Source organism: Schistocerca americana, chromosome 4 (assembly GCF_021461395.2).
Source record: "Schistocerca americana isolate TAMUIC-IGC-003095 chromosome 4, iqSchAmer2.1, whole genome shotgun sequence".
Classification (NCBI taxonomy): Eukaryota; Metazoa; Arthropoda; class Insecta; order Orthoptera; family Acrididae; genus Schistocerca; species Schistocerca americana.
Window position 1 is genome coordinate 467,590,633 of NC_060122.1, and position 26,817 is coordinate 467,617,449.

Consider the following 26,817-nt stretch of genomic DNA (forward strand, 5'->3'; position numbering starts at 1 on the left):
GTAAGCCGAGAAATGTCAACTGTATCTTCAATTTCAGATTCTCACTATTGGTAACTTCGTCAGGATGAGAGCATGTAAAGACTGGTAAGTGCCAAAAACATGGCTTCCAGTACGTGAAATTATACGGTGTTCTTCGTGCAGGAAAATGCTTTTCACGGACGATTTGTACAATTTTGAGGAAGATGGCGATGACGACGACTCAAATAAAGATCCTGAGTATGGTCCTGAATGCCAATGCGCTTCAAAAGTCGATGCTAAGGTAAATGCGAATAATTCTTTAAATAAGTACACAATGTACTGTCCTTTACCACTGTTTATATGAATTTCCGAAATAATGTGGTGGCAGGGCCATCCTTAACATTCTTTATGTGCTGTAGTAATGCGGCAAGTTAATGTTTATATTGTGCTAAATTATAGATTCATTTTCTGATGTTGTCATACGTCATTGTTTTAAAAATTGGTAATCTTAATCTTAGTATCATAAATTGAAACAGTTCGGGCCTTTTAAATTTGTAAAGTTTCGTTAACTCGTCCATCACAATAGTGAGCAGAATCAGACAGCTCTAGGTCATTTAGCGAATTCCCGCAAACATGACCTGCTGTAAGTATAAATGATTGTTATCATCGCACTTTTCTACAACCATTTACAATTTCTTTTAATGCCCCGTGAGAATTCAGATAGTTAATTTGGCGCCCAGAGAGAGAATTTTCGATTTCATTGAGTAAGCGCATAATCTACCAAAATTAAAAATGTCTTTTTGCGAGTTGTATCTTCTGTTTCATTGTTACACCACAGAACGACACTCAAATGGCACTGAAATTGTGAAATACGGAGTGTTCAAAAACTCTCTCCGCAGTGCCTTATGATTGTTAGCCGCGCGTGCCGTATACCGCAGTGAATATACCGAAATGAAACTCAGTGAAATAAAAGTTATTAATTTATTGAATATTAATTTTTACTAAGATAAACAAAACAGTGGAATGTTGGGAGAGTCCGCTTGAAGGGAAGTAACCCAGGCAGGCGAACAATCATACGGCACACGCGGCTAACCCCAAATCATACGGCACTCCGCACTCCGGAGAGACTTTTTGAACGCCCCGTAATAGCATATTGCGTGCAGCAGCCTCACGCACAATTTCACAGTTCACACAAAATGTAAAAACCTCAGGGACAGCAACTACACTAACAGTATTTTGGGAAAATAATCTTGCAGTCTGAAGTACTCCTAACAGAAGTTGAACATAAATATGCGAAGTAACTGCGGCAGATAGAAACACACACGCAAAAAAGGTGTCTGTCGTCTTCTATTTACTCGGAAGAAGACTTAAAAAATGGAGGGGAGGACAGCATGGGTGGAAATTCGTCAGCAGGGTTAGTCTAAATGAGCGCAGGGCCAGGGCTGGCCTAAGTTCGTGTTCTCTTAGGTGCCATTCCATTCCCGAAAAGAAATACGCTACTGGTCCTTAAAGTATGCGTAACTCGAAACCTGCGCATGCCGAAGCACTGGAAGAATGCTAATAAAGAAAACTGACTCATTCCATTCGAAGCTACGATGACAAACATTAGTTCTTGTATGTTTCAAGGTTCCTTCTGTAAGAATGAAGTTGTCGTTCAGTAACTATAAGACATTTTGCCGATTTCTTCTGAAAATGTTTTGTAAGAAAAGTGCATGCATTAGTTTCTTTCACTCTAATATGTTGTTCGGTGATCCTTAACTTTTACATCACTGGAACTTTTTCGGCTTAGTAGAGTTCAGTGGTAAAGAAGCATAGGTTTTTCCTTCTTAATGACGTACTACTTCTTTTTAAACTGAGTATTCCGTAGATTTCTTATTACCGGTCTTTCAAAAATACTTTTACAAATTTTGGGAACAGGTTGTTTACATAAAACAAGAAAAACCTTTCTATAAATGTATGTCCGAAAATTTTTCGTCTTCGAGTCATTAATGAAAGTTTACTGATTAAGTGACTGGAGCACATCAGCACACAAACTCTCATAATAAATGCTCAATATTCCCTGCTCTGGCTTCAAAACACGCATGTATTCGTCGAATCCCGGACTGTCGCACTATTTCAAATAGTCCCTGACGGTTCAAATGGTTTCGCGGGCTTCCATGCGACGTCGATGAAGAGTTTCGGGATCCGGATGGTCTGCTGCATAGATGAATGGTATGAGGTACCTCCAGAGATAAAATTCAAAGGATTGAGATCGGAGGAACGCGCAGCCAAGGAACTGGCCTTGGTCTACGTATCCAAAATGGTTCAAATGGCTCTGAGCACTATGGGACTCAACATCTGAGGTCATCAGTCCCCTAGAACTTGTGAGAACTACTTAAACCTAACTAACCTAAGGACATCACACACATCGATGCCCGAGGCAGGATTCGAACCTGCGACCGTAGGGGTCGCGCGGTTCCAGACTGTAGCGCCTAGAACCGCGCGGCCAATCCGGCCGGCTACGTATCCATCTGTGATTGTAGATACCACCCAGTACATCTCGCACACTGAGACTGAAATATGGTGGAGCTCCATCATACATAAACAATATGTTTCTTGATAAGATTGAAAATATCCGTTTCAGTTGTGACTTTGTTGTATTACAAACACGACCTGTTTCGGCAAAATTGTATTCTCATCTTCAAATGCACTGTAACGTCCGCCTGTTCTACAGTGCAGTCTGATCTCCACGGTATGCAACCACCTCGCAGCTGACTACTAAATTTGTACACCTGAAAATGGGAATATAATTTTCCGGAAAAAAGGCTTGTTTATAACAAAACAAAGTTACAACTGAAGCGGATATTTTCAGTTTCACCATGCACCTCAGTTGCGGATGTTATGTTGTGTGAAAAAAAAATCACATTTTTCTTCCAATTTGCAAAGGAATATCTTGTGGTAGGTCTTGGAGGGTGTTCTGAGTAGCTACAATTCCAGCCCAGACATTAATCGTAAAACTGATGCTGCTGTCTAGTGTGCGCTGTAGCATGAGGATTACGATCGGCCAGTAGGTGTATGTTATGCAGATTTATTGTCATGTCTCTTCAAACGTTGTTTCGTTCTTAAACAAAGCTGAAGTGACTAACAATGGAGTGGCAGTTTGTGCAACAAATCATCGGCAAAAATTCTTCCGTGGTGAGTGATCGGCAGGCACAAAGCTCTGCACACATTGATGACGGTACGGATACATGAGTTGCTCGTGAAGTATCCCCCTTGCTGAACTTGGAGGTGGACGACACGTCAGGGGCATTGTCTAGCGCTAATACCTGGCTCTTCAACAGCCAGTACAGAGTGCTCTTCAAGGTGAGTCGTACAAGCAACACTCATCTCGATCAATAGTCTGCGGTGCTACGAATTCTATCTCAGCAACGTGACGATAAACAGCACCGAAGATTGAATGACGCGGCTGTCTTCGGTATGAAAACACCGACTGATACAGCCCTGCTGCCTCGTGTCCACCGCACCGCTGTACATAAAAATTCATGTCTGCAAGCTCACGAAATGGATATCCTGCCATGTTTGAACGAACGGTGCGCTTTCAGTTAACGCACTGTCTGTAGTACAATTACACAATTGACACCTTGAAGACAGACGAATGACAATGTAAACAAGTTCCCTTGGCAACACGGCACCATCTAGCATACGATGAATCAAACGGGTACAAAGATAAGTAAAGTTGTTGGGTTGCACCTGAAACGCCATTAACGTCGACTCTAAAACGAACACTGACCCAATTCAGAAATGCAGTACTTCAGAAAAATCGGCTTAATGACTTCTATGAAACTTGGCTGCATTGAAACAGTGTCAGCTTCGTTTAAATTTCAAGTAAGTATCGTTGGCAGTTAATTCCAATACATATTTCCTGTATGTTGGGGCACTTTACACCAATTTTCGTATTTTTCAGTTAGATAAAGATAAAACTGCCATTTTTCAACTTGGGTCACTTTTCGTGCCGGGGTAGGATACGTTTATATCGGGGCCGGCTACGGCGTGCCAAACCGTATGAGAGCTGGACGAGAAGCCTGAGACTTTGCCGTGCCTCGGCTTTGCTAGGCCCTTCCCAGAAGTACCTCGTGCAGTGCGACATGTCATTTACAGTTGCGGTGTGGCAGTACTCTCCTCAGTACGGCAGAATCGTGCTGTCAACGCTGTTTACCCTTCGCTGTTTGTTCTTCGTATGGTGGACGTTCCCAGGTTCAGTGGCAGTTTGCGCAAAAGGGGCAATCTACTGATCTTTACAAATAAATGGGAATGGCAGTGAAGGCGGATGGGAACTCTCAGTATCTATTATCCAGTCACATAATCGAACTGTTCTCTAAATTTGCTATCAAACGACATGGCAAAACCATGCAAAAAGAATTTTATGATTTAGTTTAAAATGGTAGAGCAAAAAAATTACAACAATCGACAGACGCAATTCATTGTTCTGTACATCAAGAAGCATTCTGTGCTAAATTTACAGGCATGGAGCATATGAAGAAATTGGTAGTACGAATAGTAAAATTTCTGAAGTTGCATACATTATTTCACTATCAGTTGCGATAGTTTTCGATGTAACTGAACGAAGAGTATGCAGACATTACGTATTGCTGAAAAGTATGTTGGTTAAGTTAAGACACATGGTTGGAACTATTTGAAAAAAAAAGGCATTAGACAATGGCGAGAAGCCGTTAAAGGTAAGCAAGTTAAGAACCAACTCAGTTACCGGGGGTCGAATGGTTGTCACGATGGAGAGTGCCTATCATTTGTGTTCGATATTATCATCTTAACACTCTTAGATAAAGATAAATAAAACTCAAAGCTGCAAAGAAAACCGGAAAAAGGAAAGAAAAGTAAGAGGTCTGTTGAAAAATTACCGGTACATTGGTAATTGCGAGACAATGGTGCATTGGATCGGAATACGGTTGACATCTCTGTACACGTCTGTGTTTAACGTGTAACTGTCGGAAGTTACATTGTTGTATGTCTGTTATTGTTCAGTGCTGCATTGAGTAGAACGTTGTGTCACAAAGTTCGAGAATTTCGAGATGACATAGTTAGAGGAGCAACGCGTCTGCATTAAATTTGCGTGAAACTCGGGAAAACGTTTACAGAGAGGCGACAAATGATGCAGGAAGACTACGGTGATGAGTGCTTAAGCCGTACTCGGTGTTGCGAATGGTTCGCATCGTTTAAAAATGGCCGGACGGAAGTTAAAGATGACCCGGGTTTAGAGCTTCCTCCAATGACTACCGACGACGCTCCTGTCAGGAATGTCAACGAAACTTCGCGTGCGAGTCAAAGACTGAGTGTCAAAGAGGTTGCAAAAGAATGTAACATTTCAACTGGATCATGTCACGAAATCCTCACAGCACCTTGGAATCCATCGTATTGCCGCCAAGTTCATCCCACGGCTCGTGAGTCAAGATCAGAAAGACCTTCACCTAGCAATCTGTGAAGAGCCTTTGGATCGCGCAAATGAGAACGAGATGTTCCTTAAGAGAATCATAACCGGTGATAAGCCGAGGGCCTACGCGTATGAAGTAGGTCTATGGTTATGATGTTGAGACCAAGGTTCAACCTTCACAATGGGTCGGGAAAGGTTCTGCAGGACCAGAAAAAGCTCGTCAGAGAAGGTCATATGTCAAAGCCACGCTGATAGTTTTCCTTGACGTTGAAGGATTAGTTAATCCATCACGAGACAAACTGGTAATCGATGGTACTATCGGAACGTGTTGCGACGCCTGCAAGAATGTATGAGAAGGAGACGACATGAAGTGTGGCGAGGCAGTTCATAGCTTTTGCACCAAGATAACGCACACACACACACACATTGTCCCTGTTGGTGCGTGAGTATTGCACAAGATACGAAATCACTATTCTGCCTCATCCTCCGTACTCGCCGAACGTGGCCCCTGTGGTCTTCTTTTTTATTTCCAAAGTTGAAAACCCCGTTGAAAGGACGAAGATTTGCAACAATAGATCAGCTACAAGAAAATTCGCAGGCGGCGCTTCGCACGATCCAGCAAGAGGCTTAGCAAGACTGCTTCCGGAACTAGAAACTGCCTTGGTGGCGGTGTGTCAATTGCGGAGGTAAGTATTTCGAAGGAGACCATGAGCAATAAGTGAAAGATAAGCGTAGAAAAATTTTGTGTTAAAAGCTGCGGAATTTTTTGAACAGACCTCTCGTGCATATGACCAACATCAGGGACAGTTTGAGCAAATAAGAACGCAGGGTGACACTCCACGAATTGAAGCCTTCACTACAAAGGAAAGTGGCTGGGCATAAGGAAAACCGAGAAGCTAGGCATGAATGAGAGAATAATTAACATAAATGTTTGCCTATATCTACAATATACATATATCTACAATAAGAAATCACTATCAGTGTAACAGACATGTGACTATACCAGGCCGTTGTAAGGCTAGATGTTCTGTGTGCATCAGAAACACAAAGCTTGAAGTGCAAAACTGGACAATGCTTTAAAACAATGCATGGAATACAGAAGAATGACGAACTACATAACAAAGTAGTAAAGGTAACAGATACCATCAAGAAAAGATTGGTTTCCTTCGGCAATACATTTCACATGATTGCAGCAGGCTGAGAAAACTTGACACGTTTGACGGTAAGACCTGGTTGCTGTTCAGGAGCCAAAAATATATTTAAACGGAAAGTAATTGACTGAATATGGCATCAAGACTGTCAACTGACAACCATTGACAGAGGACAGTAGAAATGTCGCACAGGCGAAGAAAAACAGGCAGACCTTGCTCTCAACTGAAATAAACCCAATACAACGATAAAATGGGAAGAAATAACTGAATGCTGTTGACTAATTGCTACGTAATTTGTGTTTGTTTTTCACGCTTCGTGCTCGAAAGTCAGACGTACGGTTACTTCCTCCGAGGTTCGATGTTGAGCCATAATCCCATTACTGCTCCACGCTACAACGGAAACGGAAGTGAACCAGGACGCGATTTACGTGCCGAAAGAAGGCGCCGATCAGTCGAATGAGAGAAGTGAGACGGAGGTGCAGTAGTGCGGCGGCAGACGCGCGATAAGCCGGGAGCAGGTGGCGGGTGTTGCGCGCGAGTGCCGCCAGGCGGCTGGGGCCCGCCGCGCGGCGGCCAGTGCGAGGCCTGCCGGCGTCCAGATGGCCGCCGACGGCTCTGGTGAGTACGTGCACCGCGCCTCCACCTGTTGCTGCTCCGGGGGCCCCGCTACCTGTTGATCACGCACACGACGTGCCAACTGCGTTGACCAAGTCGTGTGGGAGGATAAGCCTGACAGTGGAGCTACAGAAGGCTTCGGGGAACTTATATCTCGTGACTGCAGCTAGGAACGCCCTAAATAAATACCTCAAAAAACTTTTTGCGGTGGAGAAGAAGACTAACGTCAAATGTTGACACAGTGTCAAAGAAGTAACCACCTACATTAGGCATAACTTCGCAACGTATTGGAGACGCAGGTGCTAAGCTTAATGTAATAATTGCCAGGAGATAGTGTCACCTCTCACATGATCTGACATCTTTTATATTTCCGAATTCCTCGCCAGCGAGACGTCGTGTCATATTACTCTAGCTTCTGTTTGCTATTTTTCCTCTCAAGCACCGCACAGCCCTCTCTGCTGCTTGTATGTACATAGATGCAGTTCTTCTCGAGGCACGGTTCAACCATTCATCCTGACAGAGCAAACACTGTACGGGGGCGTTGGCGTTGGTGGCGGCACTGAGAGGGAACGAGAACAAGAGCTGATATATTACCAAATACTATCAGAAGAAAGTGTGGTACATCAGTTATGAGACTTGATGTTCTGTAGAGCTTAATACAAAGCTCTAAAAGAAATGAATTCGTCCGTTAACGTACTAGCCTGCGAGAGGCTTTACCGTCAGGCTCTTCCTACACACCACACGAAATGGAGATAACCCAGAACATTTGCTTTGGAAATTGCTACTTACCCGCCTGCTTTCCATAAGCAGCTAAACAGTCACTTCTCGTGTCTGTAGGAGTCAATACGCTGAGGCAACCCGCGTATATTGAGAGACACGTTCCCGGATTTCGCATGTATTCTCCTCGAGCCACTGTGTGTAACGGAGGGATTCATTGCAATTCGCGCTATCTAGTGTTAATGCTTGCAACAAATTTTGTCTCCATTTATTTTTGGGAATAGAACTCTACATTCAGATATTTCATCTTTTCTCCGTACATTGTTTTACCATTATAGGAAGGTCACAAATTGTGCATTTTATCCTTTTACACACAGTATCTGAGAAATAAGTAAATGGACGCTTGTAAGTGTCAAAAATCTTCGTGTCCTTCCATACGAAGTCAAAGCGACGCGAGTCGAAGCAATATTTTCAAACAATCTGATGGTCAACATTTTCGAACATTTAAGGCACCAGATAGCAAAAAATTAACTGCAGAAAAATTCCATATAACAGCAGACAAACGAAATAAGCCATTATCTGAGTTATAAAGAACTAAATTGTGATTTTGTGTGTTCGTGTGCGTGTGAAAGCACATCATTCGATCAAAGAGTTTTCGAATGACGCAAGATGCGTAATAAGTACTGCGGGAATCAGGGATTGCACGTAATTCGTATCAACAAAAAGACGTTTTTCGGAGCGTGCGAATCAGGAACTTTCACAATCTTTTAGTAGCTTATAATTGCAAGAGAAGCAGCACCTGACACTGAGTGGGACGCAGCGACACAGACGCAAAGCTAGGACACACGATTTCGGGGAAATTGGTGTGAGCGCACTGTGGCTGCGTGCGGCTGGCGGCACGGCAGAAGCGCGACACTCACCCCGCCGCGACCGGCGTCCCTCGCCACTCGCCTCGTGCGTGACCTGCGGCGTCGGATCTCCCGCGTCGCGTCGCGTCCGTCTGGGCAGAGTGTCGGGCCACAACTGCGTGCTGGCGGCGCGCACCACGCTGACACACATCCCCCGTATTGACTGCAGGATTTCCTGCGGGGCTCAATAGCAATCGGCAATGCCGGTCGGATGCTGGCCGTCCGGCCGGACGGAGCGGCTGCCGCTGCTGCTGCCGGCGGCGCCTAATGAGAGGAAACGCCGCGACAATGACGCTTCCGTCGCGCCGCGGAAGTGTCGCAGCGGCAGCAGGAGCCGGCACGGGAAGCCGGCCCCGGTCCCGCCGGCGGCCGGACGCCACCCCGGGCAGCCGCCGCTGTGCTGCTACTACTGCTGTCAGTCGTTCGCCGTGTCTACGGCCGCGAGTGCGGTTGTCGCTACGGAATACACGGTGCAAGCTCCTACATCACAAGGTTGCAGCCGAGACTGCCTCTCCCACGTGGGACTGCGAGAACACCGGAATGTACCCTTCTGACAAATTGTCACCAGTGTATGAAGGCGTGAGTGGGGAATACACTGTGATGGCCACTGTGTGTCTGGCTTCTATACTCCACAGGTGGGTCAAATACAGGCTGGCTCGTGAGTGACTACAAGCACACCGAAATGTATCCTTCTGCCTAGGATGAGCAGTTACTGCACCTTGGAAACGTAATGGGAAAATCGTAGTTAACGAATTGTGTGCGTTGGACACTCCCCTGCCCATCGCTCGCGAATAGGAACAAGGGACCGCTGTTCAAGCTCCGCGCCATCGTGTGTTCCCGAGGCGGCGTCCATTCTCTGTCGACTACACGACCCGAGCTGCACAGTCAGCCAACAGGGAGGCTTCTTTCAACTCTTCGAGCACGCCAACTGGTGCCCCTGAATATGTGCCTCGTGTTACACGTAGAAGAGCGTAGTCCGTGTGTTTGTGATAGGACACGTGAAAATTCCGTGTTGGACGTGTGGGCGCTCGTGCAGCAGCCTTGCATCAGGACATGGACTGGATGGAAATTATGCTACCTCGACAGCAACGTCGTCCGATGTGGTTATTCTCTGCAGACGTCACTAAAACTGAAAGTTCATTACGTATATTAGGAGCTCCAATACATGGCTACAGTTTTTCATTGTTCCCGTCAATCAGTCACCATAACTTTCGCGAAGTGATAATTGTTGTGTAACAAGGAAACTATGAGTGAATGAGTTTTTGTTGGTGATGACAGCAAGAAGGAAAACGGAGAAGCTCGGTGCCGCTACGTAGCCCACTGCTGTCGAATAGCACCATGGGTGTCACCCAGATTAAGGTCATCAGCAGGTGCACGGATCACCAACATGTACCTTAACTAAGGGAGACATCGCAGAGAATATCTGGATTTATTCCAGACTCTGGACTCAGTCTTTTGGTCAAGAATGCTGGTGAAGAATTTTTCTTCTGCTACAAGGATCCGAATCGACTGCGTCCAGCTCCAGCTTCAACGCACTAGTCAAGTCGTCACGGCTATGGCATGTGTTTGGAATAGGTGAAGTTTCAGCTGGCTATTATTTTGACTATTCATTTCTATAGTTATGTATGTAATCCTCTTGAGTAAATTTATAGAACCTGTATTCAATTAATAGTGCTGCCACTACCATATACCTCGCGTGGGGATCATGAGAAAGGAAAGAGCTAATGTTAGTACGAAGCACCCTCCGCCGTGCACTATGCCCTGGCTTGCGGAAGGTCTGTATATCTGTATGTTTTAAATCAAAATTTTCATACATAGTTCATGGGACAGTCAATACGTTCCTGCTTCCATGTCCTCCAAACAAAATAACAAGAAAACATTTTCACTTCGTTGCATAGAATGTGACCGGTTATCCTATTAGTACACATGACGGCTTTACGTAGAGAAGAAAAGCAGCGCGTCCAGGTCAGATGACCTTGAGGCACGTTAATAGCGCAGCCGTGCTCATACAAGGTGTTCTCGCCTTATAAAAGCTTTCCTGTCATTTGCATTATGTGGCAGGTCGATTTTTTTCACCAGTCTTCTGGTTCGATGTGGCCCGCCAAGATTTCCTACCCTGTGCCATTCTCTTCGTGTCAGAGTATCACTTACACTCAACTTCCTCAATTATTTTGTCAAATATATTCCAGTCTGTTTCTTCCCTCAAAATTCTTCGCCGCTACAGCTCGACCTAGTGCCGTGGAAATTATTCCCTGGTGCCTTAACACTTGGCCTATCATACTGTATCATCTTCTAGTTAGTTCCTTTCGTCCAGAGATCGCATCCTCCCATACCACATCTCAAACACTCCGATTACTTGTTTTTCTTTTTTTTCTTTCTTTCTCAGTGTTCCCGCAGTCCATGGCCCACACTTATAATGCTGTGCTCCAGACGTGCATCCTCGAAAATTTCTGTAACGAATTAAGCCAGGTATCACATATAGTTTGGCGTATTTTGGTCAACAGTGCTCTCTTTGCCTGTGCTAGTCTGATTATTATGTCTTCGTTTCTTCGTCCGTCATGGGTTGTTTTGCTTCCAAGATACAGAATTCTTTCCCTTCGTCTACTGCATGGTCCCCATTTTGATGTTAAGTTTGTCTCTGATGATCTCATTTGTACTACTCCTCTTTAACATGAATTAACTTATGCTCGATGATCCCACGGAATCGTCTAATAAATCGAGAAAGTGCAGGAATTCGCTCCCTTGTAAGCTTAAAAACAATTTACGTGCCCACAGCGTTATTCGAAACAAGCTAACAGACCTTGCCCGTGTATGTATTTATTCCAGTCTTATGTTAGTCTGTCTCCTCCTTCCCCTCTCCCTGTCCATCTCCTCCTTCGCCCTCTCTCACTCCACGTTATCACACACGAATAGAACTCTGATAGTTCTTACTTCCCCAATATTTCTTTCCATATCGTAACTAATACGTATACTAACTTTAGTTGAAATCGTTCCAGGGGTCCAGGATGAGCTGATAACCCATGACTTTTCCCGCCTGTGGATATGTAATATATATTTAACACATTTCAGACGTATTTGTTCACGTATTTCACGTTTATCTCTATCAAATTTCTCTCTGCAGTTTTATTTTCAGGTAGCTCAATGTGTATGGCATCGTATGTCCTGAACTATTGTGTTGTGTAACGGTATATTTTTTAGGTACATTCTAGTTTTTTATTTATTTATTTTTTATTTATTTTTTACGCATCGCAGTATCTGACGTCATATCTTCTGAAATGTGCGTCATAAAATGATACAATTTTGATGGTACATTCAGTGGTAAATGTGAGTACTGCCCGCAAAATGTGCCGCGAATACAGTTAGTAAAATTAAAGCGTCGTGCTTGATGCAGCATCTCTACTGCACTAACAGTGAAAATGCAGAAAGCAGTAAACTTTTTTTCCCTTCCTCATTGTGTAGGAGCCGTCGCCGAGGAAAAGTTTTGTAAACGTTTGCAGTTATGTGCAAAGTGCACTGAGTGCCCCCATTTTCAAGTGAGCAAAGTAGCCGCGCTTCATGGGCTGCAATGCTTTTCCACTCCACCCCGACCTCTTTGATATACAGTGTGGTCAGCAAATGTCTGAAACGCTTGTAGGGATGTTGCAGGGCAGGTTGTACTGAGATATGAATGTTCCGAGCTATTTAGCATTGAAGTTAGCCAATCAGATTGTCGCGCGCGTAAATACAAGTTTCAGCTAACGAGACAAAGCACTCGTTGGGCAACACCGCCCCTGGCAGACCGCTTGAATGCGAGCGCGCGGCTCCCCGATTGGCTAAATTCTATGATAAATAATTCGGAAACGGAGCAAAGTATCGAATTTCTTTCTTAACATTTATGTCTCAGTACAACCTGCCCTGTAACATCCCTACAAGCATTTCACACATTTTCTGACCACCCTGTATAAGTTGTACTTACTCACATAGCGATTCTTTCCAGGCAGGAAGTGATACACGTGTACCAAGTTTGGTTGAAATCGGTCCAGCGTTTAGGAGATGATGTGGAACATACATACATACATGCATACATTCATATATACGTACATCCATTTTTATAATATGTATGCACGCGCGCTCGTGTGTGTGTGTGTGTGTGTGTGTGTGTGTGTGTGTGTGTGTGTGTGTGTGTGTGTGAGAGAGAGAGAGAGAGAGAGAGAGAGAGAGAGAGAGAGAGAGAGCACTTAAAATAAGTGCAAAATACGTCTCAAGAACACGTCGCAGAAGGTTGCAAGATGTTAAGAGAAGATTGCTTTGTGAAAGTTGCTTACATCTATGGGCGTCTGCGAGTATTTTGGGCATAAGAGTAGAACGTAACACTGGAGGCTTAGCGGGGACACGTTGTTTTGTCGGAGGAGTGACCTGGTGGCGCGTTGTGTTGCAGAGGTGGAGAAGGAGCGGTCGCTGGGCACGGCGCCGGCCGGCCTGTACGAGTCGGTGTGCGTGCCGGACCTGAGCGAGTACCTGGGCAACGCCGTCGCGGGCGGCGCGTACGGCGCCAACACCCCGCACGGCCAGCAGGCGGCCTTCCTACACGACGGTGAGTACCCGGCCAGGCGCCAAGTCCACACTGCCTCGTCTTTTACCGCATTTAAGCCTGTTGCTGTAGCTATCTGATCTAAAGGATCCGGACTCTGGGGTATGTCCACTTTTCGCCTTCACCGCATATACTTTCAGGAGACTTCTGAATGTCTGTGGAGGAACTGGAGACCATTCCTCCACAAGTGCTTCTTCTTCTTCCGTATCCGGATGCACCAATTATACCTTCCCTTCCCAGTACTTAGCAACGTAGGTTGCTTTGTCATTGACTTTCAAAATATCGTCTTTAGTGCAATCTATAGACATATCTGGGCAAATCAATAGGTGGTCCAAGTCCTGTATTGCTCCGCATTCACACCTATCGCTATCGCTGTAGCCCCACTTAAATAGGTTTGATTTGCACCCAGTTACTCCAGTGTGCAGCCGGTTTAATGACCTCCAAGTTGTAAAAGGTAGTTGAAATCCTGCAGATCCCTCCTCAAGTAGTTCCATTGTGGAGTGTGGCACCATTTCTTCCCAAAGAGATAGCCGCCTTGCGCCGGGCTTGGTGGCGAGCTCTTCAGTAGTTTCAATGAAACTCCTGCGAGATTTCAGCCGGACACGTTGTTTTCGGTGCATATGCATCGGGTGTCGAGGATCATTCTTTTGTTTTGATCTTTCGATCCCGGCGGCTACTTGTCTGCGGATAGTGGGTGGCGCTATGCCTATGATGGGATAAATTTTGTCTTTGGGAGTTGGTTTGAGGCACCCTGTGGCAATACGTACAGTTTCGTTTACGGCGACGTCAACTTGCTTAGTGTGAGCAGAGTTCCTCCAAACTGGCGCCGCGTATTCCGCTGCAGGAGCCTCCACGAAGATTGTATTCACCACACGAACAACAAGCAATCGGGCGTCCCCTGGAAACGACCTAGTCGGCCAATCCTGCAAACACCGCAGCACCAAAATCAAAGATGCCAAAACAGCTCTCCACAAGTGCTGAAACTAGAAAAAGTAGTGATGTTGGACGGTGGGATCTGAAGCGAGGTCGACGTTCTAACTCATCCCTAAAATGTTCGACCGTGTTGTGCTTGGGACTCCAGGCAGGCCAGTTCGTTTCAGGAATGTCATTGTCCACTAACCATTGCCTCATAGGGGCCGCCTTATGACAGGGTGCATTGGCATACTTAAGCAACCCTCGTCTACGCTGTACGCAGTACACAATACTGTAAAAAAAAATCACATCCTTCCTCTTCAACGTAATAAGACCACATCCTAACCTTGAAAAATACCTCCATATCGTAACACCACTTCCCCTGTACTTCACTGTATTGGCTTCAATCCCAAACTCTTCCATCGGATTTCCACAGGGTATATAGATTCGCCACTCTAAATTACTGGTTTCCAGTCGTCCACTGTCCAGTGACGTGGCTCTATACACTATCTCTTACGTCACGTAACACTGACGACAGGAATGTGTCGCTTATGAGGAGCTCATCGACAATGTACCCCATTCTCTCTAACTCTTTACGGACACTAGTTGTGCTAGCTGGACTGCTGGTAGCACTTCCGAACTCACGAGTCGTAGCCTACCTTTCCGCTCACTTCGTGCGATCTTTTACACCCACCCTCTGCAACGCTCGACGGTGCCTGTCCGTCAGTACACGAGGTCTGCCTGGTTTTAGTTTAATTATGGTAGTTCCTTCGCGTTTCCACTTCCCATTCACATCACCAATGGTCGAAATGGGCAGCTTTAGGGGGATTGAAATGCCCCAGATGGATTTGTTGGTCAGGTGACATCCAGTGACTACTACACGTTCGATGTTGGCGAGCTCTCCTCACCTACCCTATCTGCTGGTATTGCTTTCCTACAATCAACGCAATACCCCTCGCCCGCTTGTATAGTAACAGGTTCACCTCTCGTGACATTTAGTGGTTGATTCCGCATTGCCGGCTTCTGGGGCCGAGCGGTTCTAGGCGCTTCAGTCCGGAACCGTGGTGCTGCTACGGTCGCAGGTTGGAATCCTGCCTCAGGCATGGATGTATGTGATACCCTTAGGTTGGTTTGGTTTAAATAGTTCTAAGTGTAGGGGACTGATGACCTCAGATGTTAAGTCCCATAGTGCTTAGAGCCATTTGAACCACTTTTGATTCCTCATTTCATAAGCCTAAGGGCGCCCGGACATTGTTGATCAGTGTACGTTAGAAATAATATATAGCGGGGGAGTGCAGCAGTTCCTAAGTTTTTAAGAAACTGATAGTATGGAAAAGAGTAAATACATTCAAGGTCTTGCAGCAGTGAGCACAACATATTCTTTACCTGTGGACTCTCAAGACTAAAATCTCATATCAAGTCACTACCGTAGGAAATTTAAATACGCGAACCGCAGCCACTGAATGTCAGTTATTTTAGTTCAGCGGTATTTCGTACATTTTCCGCTGCTATGTCTATTTGACATGATTACTATTGTCTCCTAACTTTGATTACTGAACACTTTCAACATCGAACGGAATATTTCTTCCATTGAAGCCAAGCCAGTAGCTTGTGTTTGGACACCAAATAAGAAAAAGAAAAAGAAAAAGAAAATTCGAAATGTTTCCATGTTTAGTGTTCTCGTTTCGTTTTTCAGTGAGATACAGACCGGCTGGATAGGTCGAGTGTAATGTGACACGTATATTTCATTTAGTGGCAGAAGGTATGACAGTTTTTCGAGGTGGGTTGTTTTCCAGTGGAATAAGGGCGAACTCGAACTCCATCAAAAAAAAAAATCGGAGGATGTATAGTGAAATTTTCTAAGTATTTTGGAATGAGGGACATATGGTGTCCGTGGACATATTTCAGGGTAACTGATTTCTTAAAGCCGTTTAGCTTTGTAATTGTATTGCACTGGAAATGTCTGCACAATAGTGCAAAAGTAGTGTCTTTCTTGAAACAAACTTGTTTTATTTGCTCACGATTCTTGCTGTTGACAACAGTAATGCCTGCAGCCGTGCATATAGTACTGATCAGATCTCTGTCGGGCTATTTTTTTCAGTGGTGTTGGTTTACTTTAAATGATACAACTCGTAATCAGTAGGTTAAACCTGTCCGTATTGCTATGTAGCGCTGATGGCGTACAGGTAACACTGCCGGAAAACAACCAAACCGTAGACAGATCGGAGCACCATTGAGTGCAAGGTTGAGAACGAAGCGTAAAGTGAACGGAAGTGTTGGCCACGCCAAGTATCGTGAGTGAATGGAACTAGTCTGCAAATAACGCATACATACCGCATAATGCCAACAGGTGACTGTATTGTAGGTATTTTCAGTGCACTAAAGATACCAAGATAAAAGAGGACAAGAAGTTGAACGAAATGCAGTCACCCTGAAACAAGCCACTGTAGATCTCGCGTCCCTTATTCCGAGATACTGGAAAAAATATCCCTGAGCAACTTGCGAAATTTTGTCGGTGGAACTGGGCTTTACCCTGTAAATGTGGTTACCGAGAGGCGGTGACAGGTCTGGAATTCCGCTTTAGATTCATGCACTAGTATCTCGTTGTAGAAGGGTTTAACATTGACACTTCGCTCACATGTTTGAGGAAGTCAATGTCACATCCTGTACCGTGTCTAAGACTGTATGAGTGTATGTATTGGTGTCCCTGTTCATGATTATGGGACCGAATTGATGTAAAACTAGATGCCAACAAAAGGCTCTCTGCGTTTGAAAAGAAAGAATAGGCCGCAGAGTTTAATGTCGGTGTCACAGAGGTGAATCACAGTCCCTGGTGTGTTTGTACTAAAAGAAACTTAGTAAATGGTTGTTGACAAACTGCCTGTTGGCGTCTGTGTCTGGTTCTTCGGCTGACGTTTGTTTGATGATTTTTCTGCCTTTTCGCCAGCATGATTGGCTGGCAATGTCACAGCTTCACCCTCCATTGCTGGTGGTGGACTGGAGTCGAGCTCGCGACCACAAATTATATGTACCTACTGCACCAACGCCCAAGAGCTTCTCCGAGGTCATTTCCGCTGCGGTTCTCCCCGCTGCGGTTCTCCCCTTGCTACTTGGTGGCAACAGTCGTTCGCTGCATCACGAGAATCCAGAATCCATTCATCTTCAGGCTATCTTCTCTTGTTGAAGCTGTCGTCATATTTGTGTATTTCTGTAGCTTCCCTGACCAAACGAGTGCGACAGCTCTTCTGTACAGCCAGAACATCCGTGTCGGCGAATTTCACTATGTGATGGGTGTCACATAACGTGTCCTCCGCCACGGCTAATTTCTCCAGCTGCCCCATCCTGCAATGCCTCTTATGTTCGCTAATCCTAGTGTTGCTTGATCGTCAATTCATTCCAACATAGACTTTTCCGCAAGTCCAAGGGATGAGGTATATTACCGACATTGTGGGTGGATCCCTAGTCTCCTTTGCCGACCTGAGACACTCTTCGATCTTCTTTGTCGGTTTAGGTCTTTACGCTGTGTTTCCGCAATATACGACCGTTTCTTTTCGCTACTCTGTGAATGTATGGCAGAAAGGCCGTATCCGGCATTTCTTTTTACGGTGTGTCACTTCACCTGATTGATTCTGTGAACTTCTTATGTAGACTAATTGGTGAAATACCCATTTCTCCTCAGATCGCTTTGCAGCTGCTGCATCTCGCGTGTTGCGGCTCACATATTCGTCTCGCTCGTGTTACGAGCGTATTAATCATGCCTTTTTACTGCTCAGGTGATGATTTGACAGTTGGTGCAGGTATCGGTCCGTATGTCTCGGTTTCCGATACACGCTGTCCCCCAGGTTTTCAACATATCGTGTGACCAGAGCATGTGGAAAGGGCAGCTATTGGTCCTTTTCCACCTCCATGATAAATTTTACATGCTTGGAGACTGTTCAGGTGTTTTACGAAATCATTGATCTGTTCCACACCATGGATCCGCGCAATGAAGGTATTGTCGACCTCATGTGCCTGTGCTTCGAGATGTTCCACGAAGAAGTTGGCCACCAATGGACTAAGTGGACTGCCCATCGCGACGCCTTGGAAGTGTTAGTAGAAGTTGCCCTTCCACATGAAATAATTCGTGCTGAGACGTACATGAGAGAGCTTGGTGACGTCTCCCGGGAAAATGGAACAAAGAGTCATGGAATGGCACTTGGGTAAACAAAGAAGCAACATCAAAGCTGCCAGGCTGTCGTTTGGTCAATGAGGCACAGGCGCTGGACTGGGGACCCTGTAAACCTAAGGTGTGCTATAGATACTGACGTTGCGTGGATCTGTGGTGAGGAACAGCTCGGTGACTGAACAGCCTCCATGCACGTAAAATTTACCATGAAGTGGAAATGACCAACAGCTGCCCTTTCTAGGTGTTCTGCTCATGACATAGGATGAAAACTTGGGACACAGAGTGCATTGCATCGGAAACAGACACAGAGGGACCGATACCTGCAACAAACAGTTCAATCATCACCGGAGCCAGAAAAGAGGCATGGTTAATACGCTAGTAACGCGAGAAAGACCAATATGTCCCAACACCTCAGACACAAGGTGCAGGAACTGGAAAGTGATATGAGGAGCAATGGGTACGTCACCAGTTAGTCTACATAAGAAGTGTCGCAGAATCAAACAAGCAAACTGACGTATCGTTAAAAAAATGTGTCCGGTACGGCCTTTCTGTCACACATTCGCAGGATAATGGACAGAATAGGTCGTATATTGCGCAAACACACCTTAAAGACTATTTATAAACCGACAAAGAAGATGAAATAGTGACTCAGATCGGCAGAGGAGGAAAGAGACTCACTTTTAAAGTCGGGAATATTACCGAATACCGTGGACATGCGGAAAAGCGTATATTGGAATGACTGGACGATCAATCAGCACAAAACTGCAGACATTGCAGGCTGGGGCAGGTGGAGAAATCGACGCCCTATGTCCGACACCGACCATACAGTAAAATTCGCCGACACGCTGTAGAGAAGAGATATCATATCCGCTTGTTCAATGTAGCTATAGAAATACACAAACATGACAGAGAAGAAAGCCTTAAGCTGGACGGATCCTGGATTCCCGTGCTGCAGCGGACGACCGCTGTAGGTAGCAGGGGAAGAACAGCTCCGAAAATTACCACGGAAAAACCCTTGGCTGTTGGAGTGCCAGTTATATATAATCTGTGGCCGCGAGTCCACCACCAGTAGTGGGGGGTGAAGCTTTGACAATGCCAGCCACTCGTGCTGACGGAACGTCAGAAAAATTTTCCATCAAACTTTGGCCGAAGAACCCGAGACAGTAGCCAACAGGAAGTCTGCTAACAAGTGGCCAGGAAAGCCTTAACAATATTGTAGACGGTTGTTTCTTTCGGGTTAGCGCGACCGGGGAGTGCGTGGTACAGTAGAGTAGGCCGAATATTGGGCATGAAGGAAGAGCAGTCTGGAGTGGAGCAGTAAGTGCAGCGGAGCGTGCCTTGCGCTGCCGCGGCGTGCCGTGCGGGTAAGGCGCGGGCCGGCGAAAGTCCGCAGTCTGGCGCAGCCGCAGCCGCGGCCACCTCGCCGCCACGCATGCTCTTCACAGGTAGGCCCGCTGTGTAGTGCTCGCGCTCAAGCTCACCTCAGCCGCCTGCTCCCCGGAAAACTGCCGACACCGCAGATTAGTAATTGAAAGTATGTACAGCAGTCACTCTTACGACGCTCTTCATATTAAGCGGTTGCCTACAGCTTTAGCCGATTCTCACCGACCAAATCACTGTACACGATAGTTATCATCTAGTGGTGCGTCATGTTGATGAGTTACAGCTCATTTGTGATGCCTTATGGTTCTAATGGCTCTGACCACTATGGGACTTAACTTCTGAGGTCATCAGTCCCCTAGAACTTAGAACTACTTTAACCTAACTAACCTAAAGACATCACACTCATCCATGTCCGAGGCAGGATTCGAATCTGCGACCGTAGCAGCAGCGAAGTCCCGGACTGAAGCGCCTAGAACCGCTCGGCCACAACGGCCGGCAGTGATGCCTTATTTCTTAGGTGCATCCTCACATGCACGGTGAGAATTTTGTATCTTTTGGTCACTATTTAGTCAGTCGGACGTTGGAAAACCGCTTCTTAAAATGATGGGATGTTTAACTGGGAAATTTACAGCACATCCACGTCCATTAACCCTTTCGTTGGTGAGCCTGTGGCAGCAGTGCACTTTCTGTGCGCGCCTTACGCTAGGCATGGTTGTTCAGTGCTGGTCGTTTCTGCCCGTTCCCTACCACTGGAAACTATCCACAGACATAAAGGGGATCTCTTTCGCAGTCTTCATTGTCCCCTCAACATCGTCATCAGTTTCACTCCTGGAAGTCGAGCACAGGAAACGCGAGGAACGATTTTCTCGGCCCTGAGATGCAGAAATGGCAAGATCGACGATACTAACAATATCCTCACTATGAGACGAACGAAAATTGAAGTAATCTTCATTAAATTCATCCTCACTGTCACTATTCATAACACTCGACATTTCACCTCCGCGTTCGATAAGCCGCGCTTGCACATCTTCTAACTGCTTCGTAACACGCTTCTACACTGTAATCGCCAAAATGTGCCTCAGACAAGTAATATTTGTGTGTGAATTCATGTTGCATTAAAACATCTTCTGGCGCTGTTGACCGCTGCCGCATATAATCGTCGTTAGCACTGAGCGCACGCAGGTTTTCGATGTACATCTACGTCGCAACTAATCGTTCCAACTAATATGATTCCGTAAAAAAAAAAGAAAAGAAAAGAAAAACAAATATCTGCTGTAAAATGGCTAGCACAGTGAACTACCCACCTGTACGTAATATTTCTCGACACATTTCTGCTTCCATTAGCCCCTTCCGAAGTGCGAAATCACATTCAGTAACTGTTCAACATGAATGTTCTCTCATGTTCATTTAGTATTTTAGAGTTATTCGTTTCCATTTCTGTAATGATTTATGCTATTTGTGCCTGTGATAACAGACTGCATCATTCTCCAAGTCTGCATGTCGCCTCCACTATCTTTCGCCATTTCCTATTCCCTCTCCAGTACTTAAAGTATCACGTGTCGTTCCGTTCCGCTCATGGTGCTGATGGTTATCTTTCCTGGTAGCCCGCAGTTTCTCCTGTTATTAAGGCTTAGAATTGTTCCTCGTAATTTTTTTTTTTTTTTTGTTTGTTTGTATTGTCTGCTGTAAGGTCCATGTAATGTGCAGCATTGCGTCATTGTATCTAATCCGAAGAAAGAGATTTCTGATTATAGCGTACGAGTATCTCTATAACATTTCTGCCCTCTGCTTGTTTTTTGAAATTTGATCAACCGCGTTTTTCTGTGGTACTGGATTGGCGATGACGTGTAGATTCGACCCGCTCGAATAGTATGATGCTCTGACCGCTTATTCCCGAAAATTCTTTGATAGACACACAAAGATCGATCTCGCGAATCGTACTTAAGACCAGTGGTCTGCAAAACTACTCTCTTGGTCCTTTTATTCCTTGCCATTTTGATAGTGCCCAGTCTGCGCTCAAATCTCCTCAGAAACAGCTTAATGGAAACGTGAACTGCGGGCAACATTCATTTAGTTCAAGTATACCTTTGCTAACTCGATTGTTTCTGAAAGAATGTTTTGTGACATAAACCACTGCTCAGCATTACGCAAAGGCTTCGTTGGTAAAATAGGTTCAAAACTGTTATTACATGTTAGGAAGAAAACAAAAGATAGAATTTAGCTTAAAACTTATCTATGTCACTGATTTTGGGATTAACTGTACTGTAATTCTTAGTGTTTACACAGTTTCCTTGTCGGCAATAAGCAGCTTCCTTCTCCGTATGAAGGTCAATTGGGGCAGCTGTCATAGTTCGCCTCACGCCTCTTCGTACTCTTCTTTTAACAGTCACATTTGTTTTCACGAAACATTATCATTCGCAAATTGCCACCATTAGTTATATAGCTTCCTCACATAACGTGCATCTCCAACTTGTAGCAACGGTCACTAGATGCCACCGGAAAATTCCTCTTGACCATGCCAAGTTTGATCTTCCATCGGAACGTAGTAAATACTATTTTGGCTACTCTTCTACAACTTACATTTAAAACAATAAAAAATGAAATCATTTATTTTTCTGTTTTTTGTGATGATCCTGCCCATTTTGACATATAGTCTATAATATCAGCAAAATATTTTCTTATAATAAGTAATAACAGAGAGACTCACTACGGCATTTTATCGGAATGCGGCATTTTTGACTAACAAATATTAGAGTTCAGGCAGATTCTTCCGCGACACGCTGCTGATCGTCGCATACAGCAGGCTGATCGTTGCCGTCAGCAGATTTTTGCTTTTACTGTGGTGAATATTCCCCCCCCCCCTCTCCCCCCTCCCCCCTCCCCCCTCCTTTGTGTGTGTGTGTGTGTGTGTGTGTGTGTGTGTGTGTGTGTGTGTGTGTGTGTGTGAAACTAATTCACTCTATTCACAACTGTCTCACCAATCCCCTAGATACTCGCAGTGTTTGGAGCTAAGAGTTAATACCAGTTTCAGTCTCACGTGCCAGAAAAAGAGGAAAACCGTACATGTGAGAAGTACGTTAGTCCAATCCAAAAGAGAAACGACGTTCATGTTCCAGTTTGTTTCGGTCTCCCCACTAAAAACCGGTTACACCCGCTATGTAAATACGTTCACTTAACGCAAGCCACCAGTTTACATTAAGAGTTCTGCTGCAACACTATATAGGTACTAGATCAATGTTTTAGTTGATATATTGTCCCACGTGTTGCCGCCCACTGTGGTGTCAGCGTGGGAAGAAATACATCGTCCGGAAAAGTGACGAGTTTGTTTTTAATGTCGCTTTATCATCGAAACAGATTACGTTACTTGTCAGCAATTCCTCGACGTGGGCTTTAAAAAACAATGCGTTCCCTGAAATAACATAACAAATTTCAGTCACGTTATTAATAATGAGTTCTTAAAGATTTGCATAATTTTTGAAAACAAATTAAGCCGTAACTTTCGGAAGTGTTGCCTTTGTTGGATGTTGTAGACGTATACATGGAGTCCCTCGTAACAGTCGTCAGGTGACTTTTCTCTGGTATTTCTGTATATATTTGCAATATGGTTTTTGCAATGTGCTCATGGAGTCAGCTCAAACAATACTGATCATCACGTTTTTCTTGTGACGCCCACTGTCGACCGAAAACGCCGGTTTGCTTCCCTTTGCAAACAAAATTATTTTTAAATCGAAATTTTAGGTGCCGATTCGATACAGCGGTCTCAAATTAGTGACGTGCGATATTCATTTTGCCGGTATGACTACAGCATGGGCAGTAAAACACAAACAATGACAAGTACTGTAACAGCGACTGAGCAGCGCTGCTGCATGGCTGTAGCAGACGGCGCGGGCCATGGCGGTGCTGCTGAGGTACTGGTTATTTTCCGCGTTTTACTGTCCCTGTTAACACACATCGATAAAACCTATATCCCACTAGACTGCCAACTTATAAATTGCAAATACCTGCCGAAACATCACAGGAAATTCGCTTGGAACATGAAAGATGCTGGAGTCACACGTGATCTTCATCAATGTATGTAGATGTTGAAAAACTGAGTCCGTGTGCTGTAACGACTGCGTGCAAGCAACCTGAATAATCTACTTTAGTTCCATATGCAATATTACTTCTAGAGATGTTATTAAACCATCGTTCACTATTCCTATCAGACCAAAAGATACTGAAGAGGTCTTCATTTGCCATGTGTCGATGTTAACACCAGCACTGCTTAAGCGTACCTGTTTCATCGCTCCCTCCCCTCCCCTCTCTTCCCCTCCCCTCCCTTCCCCCCCCCCCCCCCCACACCCACACACAATACTCAAACGGATTTTTCGAAAACTGTGTGGCCACACACCTGGGGGTTCAAACTAGACCATAACCTCTGTCTTCTCATGTGGGCGAATACATAAACGCCACATAAAGATAAACGGTAACATTAATTTTATAGCTACCGTTTATTGGCTCGTTAGAAATATTTATCTGAGCGCAGATAACACGGATCCCCTCCGGACCTATTTCCCTCCATCAACGTTCCGAGACGGCTCCTTGGGAACGCACGCCGGAAGCTCAAAGGGAGACTGTACATTTTACTGCCAGGTCTCGTTTCTTTTATTGGCGCCGTAAACTACTGCTTACGAATAAAATCACTCGCTCATGTAAACCGGTTATATAATCTCGTAGCAAGTAACTAACTTCACTTAAGCTATGACTCACTTGTTGCCTGCAAATAAAAGGTGTAAAATCATGGTGTGCAACCGATTTGTAGTTCACATGAAATTAATGTTTCACTTCTATTCCCGTGGAAATGAACGAGAGAGAAAATTAATGATGGCGTGTTTAGAGTGGGCTTCATCTCACGTATATATCTTTCATGCTGCTTCGGTCTTTGTTATAGTAGGTTATCTTAGTTTTCGAATTCAGTATGCACTGAAAAGTATCCCTGCAAGTCCAAACCTAGTCTATTACTCGCAGGTTCAATACTTAAGTTGTATAATACAACGGGCATTGTCGCTCTGATTTTAAACAAACACGTAAACAAATGTTTCGCAAATCTTAACTGCTCTTCTAGTTGTCGGAAGGTCACACCCTGACGATGTCTGTAAACATACATATGGTTACCATAAGCGCTACCTACGGGCAGAACGCCGCCCTTGAATGTATTGCAGCATTTCAGTTGAAAGTAAAACACCAGTACGGACGTGTTAGTCATCTGTGGAACAGTATAGCGAACATCCATCATACTATGAAAGACAATCGCGACCAATTGTCGGATCCACATCATAACATTAAGCGCAGAAGACGTGTGCACTGGAGTCAAGGTACTATGATGCGGACATGTGTCTACGACTTTTGAGTCAAAGGAACCATGGGCTGAGTGCTGCAAAATTTAATTTTGTGCGAAGAGGATCTCCATTCGCGACGACCACGGCGAGCAACATGTCGTAGATCACTATACCACGTACTTCGTTTTAGATGGGCAAGAAATTATGCAAAATGGGAGCCCCAAGATTGGCCTCGGGTGTTGTTTACGGATGAAACTCAGATTTGTTTCTAACATCATAACCGCAGACATGGTGTCTGGAGACAACCAGGTATATCAAACGCCTCCACATCTGTGTCTCACATGTGCAACAAGGTGGTATGGAGTGATTTTCTGGGGTGGCATTACATGGACTCACCGTAGACTTCTCGTGGTCGTTTAGGGCAGTCTCAATGCTCTGTGGTACAGGACGCGATTCTGCAGTAAAAAAAATTATTTAAAAATCATCAATTCTACGTCTAGGATTCTGAGCCAAAATGACGGAGTTAAATTTAATGTCCAATTCAAAATCCGTAAAACTGTACTGATACGTGCACATATTAATCCGTGTATTTACGCTCCAAAATCAACACTCAAGTCATGCGTTCCTTACAAGTTATCGCCCTACCACTGGATTGTTCGATCATCGAAAAAATAGTTCATTCATAGCAAAGATACAGATCCAGGAATGTATTGACTCCCTAGAGCTATACCTTTGCAATTGTAAACAATTTAATCTGTCGACGGTTAAGAAATTCCACTGTACCTCAGGTTGTCCGCTGTTAAATTTTCTGATCCATTAAAACCGGAGACGAAAGATGAGACTAGAGACTATTTTGGGAATTTAAAATTTTCGAGAACTTGAGCTGCTTCTCGTGTGCTTAAGTTAATATGCCGAATTTCGCCTGTTTATGTAGGTCGTCCTTACTGGGCCGTGAACCTACTTGAATGCGACAGAGGACGAAGTTTGTAATTAGCTTACAGGCTTAAAAATATAGCTCTCGATTGTAAAAGGAATAATAAGTAAATAAATGAGTGAGTGGTGATGGCGATAGTGCTAATACTCGTAAAAGCGAGCAAATCGAAAGCCGCTTACGAAGAAAGCTATTAAAAAAAATAAAAAAAATTAACGTAAAGGCAGTATAGAAGTTATGATGCATGCCGTCATTTTAATTAACTGCGCGTCTTTATGTGGACAAGTAAGCTGTATAGATAATTCTTTTGTCGGTCTTCTAGGCGGGAAATATTTTCCTATCGATTTATTCACGATTTGTACTACTCCTGCAACTAAAATATAAGATTATAAACTTGTGGGGCTCTCCTCTCTGCCAAAATCGATATAGTGAAGTTCATGACTTAATACTTTTTCTCCCCTGTACGAGACAAGTCGTGTTGATGTCATTTGTTTCCGCAGCACTATTCAGCACCGCTGCCACCAGCTAGTGCCGCGCCAGTTTAGCGGCCTCTGTTGCAGGGACTGCTATAGATACTGTGGTTTTAGTCTTGCGGCCCTTACCAAAAGCTCTTTGTAGTAATTTGCTTTTGACATACTGTAGCCACTGATGAGTCATAAGCTTTGGCAGCGGCGATGTAGAGAGGCGCCGGAATAATGAGTGAGCTACGCGTAAATGCAGATGAAATGTGGGAAAATTGAGGATTCGCCTGTCGGCAGAGTCGC

The 26,817-nt window shown here is 44.8% G+C and overlaps 1 protein-coding gene across 3 annotated transcripts in view; it reads left to right on the forward strand.

The window, feature by feature from the left end:
- The window catches only part of LOC124613864 (ETS-like protein pointed), an 816,307-nt gene that overhangs the window by 729,782 nt on the left and 59,708 nt on the right, over positions 1-26,817 (forward strand). For all 3 annotated transcript variants that reach the window (XM_047142590.1, XM_047142591.1, XM_047142592.1), the window contains one exon: positions 13,192-13,347. In XM_047142590.1, the coding sequence (XP_046998546.1) occupies positions 13,192-13,347 (156 nt within the window). The remainder of the gene's footprint in view (positions 1-13,191; positions 13,348-26,817) is intronic.